General features: G+C 37.0%; 1 protein-coding gene across 1 annotated transcript in view; it reads left to right on the top strand.

Moving 5' to 3' along the window:
* The first annotated feature begins 2,356 nt into the window (after positions 1-2,356).
* Positions 2,357-9,990, top strand: part of LOC125037075 — a 44,169-nt gene continuing 36,535 nt past the window's right edge. The window contains exon 1 of the mRNA XM_047630060.1: positions 2,357-2,704. Coding sequence (XP_047486016.1) covers positions 2,669-2,704 — 36 coding nt within the window. The 5' untranslated portion in view covers positions 2,357-2,668. The remainder of the gene's footprint in view (positions 2,705-9,990) is intronic.

Here is a 9,990-nt window from a genome sequence, read left to right as displayed (position 1 = left end):
GTGTGTGTGTGTGTGTGTGTGTGTGTGAGTGTGTGTGTGTGTGTGTGTGTGTGTGTGGTGCATACCAAGTCCTAGATTGAACATATAGACTATTTATTCAGAATTACAGTGACGTTTCAGAATACCATCCATGACCATTGGTAAATTATAACATTAAAATGAATCACAAAGTACCAAACATTATTTATGCAAAATTACATAGTAATAGATAGTGTTTTCTTAAATGAAAAAAAAAAAAAAAAAAAAAAAAAACACTGGTATAACAATATATAAGGTGAATAAGTAGTTAAAAAAATATCAAGGATATGAATGATGTAACAAAGGAAATTAGATCACAACGCTTCAGAGATGAAGTGAATATACATTAACTTTTCTATTTAAGTTACATATGTATATACATAATGCATATATCAGTGCAAAAAAAGATGCAAAATAACCAACAGAGAGTTTTTTAAACAAATGTACTTTGCGAAGCGGTAATGTTCTAAAACGAATTATGATTAGTATTGACATAGAGAAAAGTAGTAATCGAGAGGAAATTAGCTAGTTGTCTTAAATAACTACTAAAGAAAACAGAAAAAAAAACTTGAGTGGTAAGTATTTGGATTAAGATTTTGAAAAATAATTATTATGACATTTGGAAAACTACAGAATAATGATGAGTTCTTTTATTTTTACCACCATATGAGAGGTAAAGTGAAATAGAGAAGGGAACACATGAGGGAAGTTTCAGAGCTAAAACGAAAAAAAAAAATGTTGATTTGAATGAATATCATTTCAGGCAACAGGACGAGAAGGCAAAACAGAGTTGCACCTGATATATGTAAGATTTTTTTCAGTGAGATACGGGTATTTTAAGTTAAAGCTTCTTCTAACATATTACTTTTATACAGAAATAATAAAAATCTATTATAGCTACGAAAGAGAGTAATGAAGAATAATGTAATGTTCTGCTGACTCCAGGCGCCGCGTTATTGAGGAGTTTTGAGGAAGTATTAAGGTTAAGTTCTTGGGAGGAGCGTTTAACGGAGGACGATTCAAGGAGAGGGAGACCGTAGGCATCTCTAGTTTATGTAAAATTTTGTTGATTAAAGGATGGTTCATGTGTTCGGCAAAGAAACGAATGGAGGAGGGGAAGGGCTTTGAGAGAGGGCACATTCATATGCATGTAATTGTGTGTACAAACACACACACACGTTTGTGTGTGTGGATGTATATGTATATGTATATATATGTAGATATATATATATATATTCACTGATACCAATGTATCAATATCACAATACAATATAAATATTCAATTGCTTAACCATCATAAGGAGTCTGCATCATTAATGAAAAAATCGACAGGGTACATTTCAACAAGGTACTTTCAACCCACAAGGCAAGTAAGACCGTATTAGCATATCGTGGCTTGAGACATAATCTTACCTGATCCAATTGCCAAAACACTATAACAATAAACAACTATGATACCAGAGTTTACATCTTAACAGCATAGGTTTATGATATGATTCATACTATCGCCATACACTGCAGCAACGTGTAATTTCAGTATCAAAACACCGTAGAATTAGGCCAATCCATCAAGCCATCGCCGAGGTAACATTTAGACAAATATAGTAAGAAGCGTTCCGAGTGTAAATACAGAGGTCAGCAATATGACCTGGTAAGCTACTGTACTTCAACACTAAACGCAGTCTGTTGCTCACAGGCCAACGATATGTTAGTGTCACAGTCAAAACGCCATCTTCAGAGTACACCCAACAACCTCACACAGCTTACTCTTAACGTCCCACGCGACGCCCCTCTCATCAACACAATCACACGTCACAAGCAAAAGTCAGACTTTAACATTTCTTCACAGATCCATGTAACTATATACAACACACAACACTATCGCATGCCACTGTGATCTACCTCTTGGGCTGAGGTACACACCAGTCACATTTAGTTCTAGCAAAGACGTTATTAAAGCACGCTGCGACCACGTTCCTTAGTCACCACACCTTACAAGTCAGTACACTTTCATGCAACAGCCACCTACCATAGTCTGCTCACCAACCGCAGAACAAGCCATACGTCAGCTTCGTCTCATACGTCTCAAGTAGCATATTAAGAGAAGACAGATCACGCAACACACTATTACAATCAAGCAAACAATCTACATCCGCCCCTCTGCACCTACACTGCAGCCACACAAGGCCAAGCAACACACCGACCAAAGCACACCATGACGCGACCACAGCGACCACACAGAGCCACTCCTCCTCCACACATATGTTCCCACCAGGCGGCGTCGGCCCACTTCCACGCGAGACGGCGCTGCGGGCCTCAGTTCTGGCCGGGCCTTCACGCTGTTCAGTCGTGGCTCCGGAAACGCTGAATCTCAGAGTCTTCTCCGATGCCCTCGATCTCCTCCCTCAGGCACTTGTAAAGCCTTGGATTTTTTTTACTCAGGGATACTGCATTCAGGTCAACTGTTGATGATTTGTGCCACGATTGATATTGTTGGAAAATATTACTGAACAGACGACAAACTGACAAATACAGGAACGGTGCACGTGTGACATTTTATAAATACACTCTTTTATCGAAATACGCGAAGTGAATTTCTCGAAGACTCGAACATCGTAAGACTGAGGATTGCTCTTACTGACTAACTCCCATGACAAGACTCAGTATGACCCGCTTACTTATAATGGTAAGTGTGACTTGGGAATGTCTTTCTTCTACTCTGCCTTGCCTTCTGAATAGTCTGCTCCCGTAGGTTTAGTCTTCCAGTAATTGCCATCATCATCGCTTGTATCAGTGTCGTTCCTCGGAGCAATGGCACTGAGTGGAATGTCAATGGCAACTTACTATTTTATTTGTTTAGATCAGAATTACTCATCATACTGATAACTGCATGTGATACCTTGAATATAATAGTGACAAAGAAAAATCAGATTCCAGAATAAAAGGGGAAATTGACGGAAGCAGAAAATATTAGTGTTCAATTAAGATATCCAAATCTGCCCTTTGCATGTGTGAATGAATTAACTAATACAACAGAGGAAACGCAAATGTTATATCATTATATTAAATTATGACATGAAATATTCAGAAACAACTGACAGTTGTATTTACAACTTTAAATGCAGATTTTCTGATATTGATATTATGCATCATTGCAGTTAAGACTACTCCAGTTATGCATAGGAACAGTGTATATCACTATTACTGTTCTTATTGCTATTGCTCTCATCAATTCACTATCATCATCATTAATGTCTTCATCACTATCCTCATTAATTATCGATTATCCTAATTGTTCATTTTATATAAATCGCTATCATTAGCATTAGCATCATCACTATCGCAGTTCATATTAACGATCATAATGTAATATAATATTATTTTGAACTGTTGAGTTGGTAATGTTGATACCACTAGTGACAATGTGGATAATCATTATAACGAAAATTATAAGGATATTAAAAGTAATACTAATCCTAATACTAATATTTCTGTTACTCTATTAATGATAACACTGCCGCTAGCACTGCTGTTACTATACTGTCACTAATAATAACATTACTACTACTGCTACTACTGTACTGATACAACAGCATCTACAACTACAGCTACAGCAATTAATGCTGCTACTCCTGTTGCTGCTGCTGCTTCTACTGCTACCACTATTATTATGACTATTACTACTACAGTACTGTTATTACTATCAGTAATAGTAATGATAATGACAATAGTGATGATGGCGATAATAAAACAAATAATAATGATAGTAATAATGATGATGATAATAATAATAATAATGATAGTAATAATAATAATAATAATATGATATTGATGATAATATTAATGATATGATAATGATAATAATAATAATAATACTAATAATAATAATAATAATAATGATAATAATAATAATACTAATAATAAAAATAATAACAGTATTAGTAGTAATAATAGCAATGATAGTAAGAGTAATAATAATATTAATAATACTAATAATAATAATAATATTGATAATGTAATTATGATTATCAGTATGTTAATAATAATACTGATAAGGATAATATGAATAATAAAAATGATGATAATAATGGTAATGATAATAATGACAACATTAATAATAGTAATACTAATTATAATAGTGATACTACTGCTACTACTACTACTACGAATGATAATAATAATGATAATCATCATCATCATCACCATCGTCATCGCCGTCGTCGTCATCGTCATCGTCATGGCAAACAGGTCTGGCCCTCACAACCATTATTTGCGCAACTGTTAAAGAAATTAAACTCACCGAAATTGCCAGTGATATTTTGTCACTCTTCTAGATATTTTACTTGTATCATTTTATGATCAAATCCATTCATATTTCCTAAGGGTTTTTGCTTGTCAGGCACGTATGTAGTTCTTTCTAAGGAGGATGAAGCTTTACAGTTTTATAAGATTTTTTTTCGCTAGAACAAGAAATATGTTTAGTATGCATGAGCGTGGGAGACTTCAACACCTGCAGAGTAGATAGTGATCCATGACTGCACTCTCGCCCAGTAAGTCCGTGACGTAAAAGTTTAAACTATCGTACGTAGAGATGCATAGGTATTAACTCTATGACCAACATTATTATATAATGACCCAGAATCTTTACCTGTCATTTACTCTTGCAATAGGTTGCGACATGTCTTTTAAAATGACAGTAATTAATTTCACACTTTTTTTACTGAGTCATTTCCCGTTTGTGGACTCGTCTTTGTCCATGTGTATGCGTTAGTAATAGAAAGTTCGTGACGGCGAGTAAGTGACCGTTATGTGGCGATGGCAAACACGCTGTCTGGATCAGCCGAGTGTGTTACGGGGAAATCTCAGTTTTGCGGTCGTCCCTGGAGACGAGTTATCCTAACCGGAAAATAATTAACCGCCATGAGAAGGTCGATGACTTATCTGGCGGCAGAATACATAAATGAATAAAGCTGTTTTCTGTGATAATCAACAACAAAAAGGAAAAGAAGAATACCGAGCAAGCTCTCGGTGGTTGTTGAGGACTCCGCCTATGGCGCGGACTTAGTGTGGCCACTCTCCTCTCCGCCTGTGCTGCCGGCATTGCTAGCGCCCCCGATATGGCCTGTCCCGTTCGCTCATAGGGTGCCTCTATGGTCCTTAGGGTCCCTGGTTGAAAAGCGAGTATCTACAGAGCGTTATTAAGACAGCCATCCTTCGCAGAGGGATTCGAAACAAGCAAGTCGTTCGCTATGAAGGATCCCAGTTGCTGTACGTGTCGCAATTTTCTCAAGTATTCCTCCTCTTCTGAGCCTCCTCCGCCCTCGCCTCCTCCGAACACTGGTCGTCAGTGAAGCCAAGTCTCCCCCACACGCCAACAACTGCAGGCGAGGATGCACTTGCGGCTGCGTATCTCCGGCTGAGAGCACGTGGCGCTGCATGATGATGTACGTCCGTAGCTGACCCCATTCCCCTGACCTGTGCCGAGCTTAGCGGATCAGCGGAGGAGGAGGATGCGGCGGATGGCGGACGGGGAAATTTGGACTGAAATGCGGCGCGGGTGGTAAAATCGGGAGCCGAGCGCCTAACCGAGTGGGTTACTTGACTGCCTCCCTTAAACTGTTTCCATTTGTGTTCGTATATTACTTCCAGACTTTGTTTTTTTAACTTGTTCTGTGAATATATTCCTTTATATGCATAACTACAGAACTTATTAATCTGCATGTTCTACGTCTACTTCAATGGATACTATATAAAACAACAACAAAACCTATGAATTAGAGTTAAATACATATCCCATAAACAAAAGCAACTAGCAAAGTTGCTCCTCTCCTCTACGAGAGAAACATGACACCAGAACACGTCAAGCAACACTACATTTTTTCCCTTGCAGAGATGACGCGAAGTCGGTCGCTCGTAAAATGAATCGCGCGGCGGTATGTGCAGAATTTTCTAATGGCCGGGTAGCCTGAATCAGTGCGATGACACACTGCTGTACATATTTCCTTCAAAAACATGAACAAGTTTTGATTAGTCATTATGCAACATTTTTACATGAGACTAACTATGAGACATCTGCCATAGCTTCATTGGTATATACATTTTCTTCATAATTTTCTTTCTGTATCGTATAGGTAGAGGTTTAACGACCAGTGGAGATGAGTTTAAGATCTGGGATGATGTGGGCTGTAAAAAGGGGAACAATGAAGGGAAACGAAAAATGGATATAGAGAAAAAACATGAAAAATTAAAACAAAAAGAGCAGCAAATTTTCTTTTTAATTCTTACTAGTTTTTTGTAATTGTTATTGATGCTGCTTGTGGGTGTTACCATTATCATTATCGGAGCAAATAGAACGAAGCTGGGAGGAGAGGGAGGAGGAGGACAGAGCAGTAGTAAACAGGAGCAGACGAGTGTGACAACCCGTCAGTCGCACGAAGAAAGTTGGCGTTTTGAACATGCAAACGCGCGTGTCTTTGCCCCCTTTGTTCTCCTAATTAAGAAGAAGAAATGCATGGTCAATTTAAAGGCCCAAAGTTCCTATTTCCATGTTGATATTTTTTCTCTTTACATTTTTAAAATGATTTTGTTCGCTTAAACTGTCTGATTTTACCATTGATTTTGATCTCTATCTTTGACTTATCAACATGAAACTAACTGCATTAATGATTTAATGATAATCTTACACTAAGAATGATTCTCAGTATCATTATCACTTCTTGTAAGAGCAACGTTAGTAATAACGGTGTGATAACAATGCTATACTGATGACGATGATGATTATGATAATAATGATAATGAAAACACTAACATTGATAACAACACTAATAATGGTAATGACGATAATGATAACAGTGATGGTGATGATGATGGTGATGATGATCATAATAATGATTATTATTATAATTGATAATAATGATGATCATAATAATAATTATTATAATTGTTTTTATCATCATTATCATTATCATTATTACAATTTTCATTATTATTTCACTATATCATTATTTCACTATCATTATCATTATTTCACTATCATTATCATTATTACTCTTATTATTATTATTATCATTATCATTATTGTTATTATCACAATTGTTATCATTATTATTGAGGTAATGATAATGATGATAATGATAACAATGATAATGCTATCAATAAAAAGGAAAATAATGATCATTATTATCATGATAATAGTATAATGACAATTATGATAATGATGATAATAACAATAACAATAATAACAACAATGATAATGATAGAAATCATAATTCATAATCATGATGATAATAACAGTGATGCTGATATTCTTATAATACTCAATATTGCTACTCAGTATTGGTTTTATTATCATCATCAATATAATTATCATAGTGGTTTTAGCTATCATTATGTTCTCTTTCTATTATAACTGTTATCATTAGTTATTTATGATAAGGGTAATATTGATATCATCTGTTATCCCTGTTGTCATTTTTGTTATTAATGCTGGAGATGGTGATGATAGTGTTATTTTCTGTATTATTATCCTCATTATCGTATATTTATGAATAGTATGATTAGTATCCTCATTATCATTATTTTTATTATTATTGTTGTAGTTGATATTATGCAATGCATATTATTAGCATCATTATTATGATTATGATCATGATTATTACTGTTACCACTAATCTAATGTTAATAATAGTAATAACAATAATAGTAATAATAATAATGATAACAGTTATATAAAAATGTTAATGATTATGATATTGATGATGTGATGATAATAGTAATAATAATAATAACAACAATAATAACAATGAAAATAACAGTAATAATGACAGTGATAATAACAATTATATAAAGATGATGATAATTACAATAATGATAATAATAATAATAATAATAGTGACAACGATATTAATAAAAAGGAGAAGCGTCGACTAAAACGAGGGCAGGGAGTGGAGCAGTAAAGAAAGAGAGAGCCAAGAGGAAGTAAGGGAGGGAGAGTGGCGGGGGGGGGGGGGGGGGGGAACAGCTGCTCCTGAAGCGTTCATGACGGATCCATCCATGGCGGAGCGTGTCGTCATCAGATGAGGCAGAGTGGAATGCGGAAGTGATTAGGGCCATTAAGAGGAAGAGGCCTGTCTTACTTGTTTTGTTTGTTTGGCTACTTATGGTATTTATGTGTGTGTGTGTGTGAGTGTGTGTGTGTGCCTATGCGTATGCATTCGGAAATGTATGTATGTGATTATCTATCTATCCGTACATGGAAAAGTAAAGCAAGAAAGAAAGATTCGCAGAAAAATCCAAAACACAAGTGACAAGATAACACCGAACGCCGCTTCTTTTTGCATATTTGCCTTGCCAAGAAGGCCCGAGGGACGCGCGCCCCCGGCCAGCGCCCTCCCCCTGGCCGCCCCCTTCAGCACTCGAATCCTACTGCCTTCAGCTCCCTCAGTAACGGCGCTGCGGCTGCGTATAACCCCGTATTACACCGCGAGAGTTACACCGGACGAGCTCTTAGCCATCTGCCAGGGGAGCGGCGGGCGGGAACCCTCGTCAGCGCCTTCTCTGGACTGGCGTTGGCGTCGCGGATTAGCTCTCTCAGGGTCGCTCTCGTTTCGGAATTCACAAACTGCTGGACTTGGATTTTATTTCTGATTGGTATGACGTTTAATAAGCATTTTTTTCTTTATGATGAGTAAACATAGGATTTAAGGAAAATATATATGTCTGAGGCTAATTTTTTTTTAGTAAATGTGTATACATAGATTCATGCGCAGACAGATGGTTATAAACTTATGAATTAAATCCAACGGGGGTTTCTTTAGACATTTGCCTTTTTTATTCCTCACTTATTAGTTAACATTTTCCAGCTTTTTACAAAACAGATCTAAATCTCTCCATTAAGTCTTGAATATGTTATTCCTAGTCTAACGTTCTTGTTATTTTTTTAAAGGATTCATAAAATGTTGATTAATGATCTGAATTTTTTTGGTAATAAAGCAATCCCTTACACGCAAACTTTGATACAAAATATAAAGTGTAATACTTTCCACCCCTTGAACTTTTGTCCAGTCTAGAGATTTGTGTGTTTACCTTTGCACAGCATGACCCGCTTGTTCACACTATTGGGCTGCTCCGCCCCTCACGCCCGCGCACATGCCTCCGTGACTAGATGCTCGTCTCGAGTGACGTTGAGGTTTTTATGTGTTTTCCTCTACGTGTTGCCCGAGTAAAAATGCCTCTGTGTTAATAAACTTCGCCGAGTGGCAACTCATGGCGGAGGCATTTTATTCTTCGTCAGAGTCTGTTGCATGCTCAAATTGCGTAATGTCACAATCCCAGCATGAGGATGCAGCAGCTTTCTCAAGACTGAAATTTTCGCTTGGGGAACGCCTCGCCATCTGCCGTCTGTGACGCAACAAAAAGGCACTGCAATTTTTCTTTCTTTCTCTTTTGTTTGATATCGTTTCTTGGTGTCCACTTTCTCTAAGCACTTTCCTCTGTAATTCGTGCATGAACAAATGCATTTTTCATTTTACTTTTACAGGACTTGCAAGAAAGGAAACCTATTCATAATAGCATATACGATGCAAGACATTCGGTTTATAAACTCTAATGACTAAACGTTTGTTTGATGAGCAAAGAAGAGGTTAGTGCTCGAGGTTAGTGCTGTCCGTGTATTTTGTGGCTCGGATGTGGCCGACGGCGGGGCGAGGAGTGCAGGCCATGGGCAGTGTTGCCCGCAGGTCCTTTTCAAGACTGAAGGAAATATGCATTGTATGTGTGCGTGTAGGTATTTAATATGCGTATGTATATACTTACATATATACATACAAACATTTATAACTGAGTGTGTAGGCAGAGAGAGAGAGAGAGAGAGAGAGAGAGAGAGAGAGAGAGAGAGAGAGAAAGAAAGAGAAAGAGAGAGAGAAGAATAGATAGAGAACAGATAAGATACCCAGTGACAGCCAACCGACAGCC

This window comes from Penaeus chinensis, chromosome 22 (assembly GCF_019202785.1).
Source record: "Penaeus chinensis breed Huanghai No. 1 chromosome 22, ASM1920278v2, whole genome shotgun sequence".
NCBI lineage: Eukaryota > Metazoa > Arthropoda > Malacostraca > Decapoda > Penaeidae > Penaeus > Penaeus chinensis.
The sequence above is the reverse complement of the archived record's forward strand: the minus strand, read 5'-3'. Positions and strand labels throughout refer to the sequence as shown.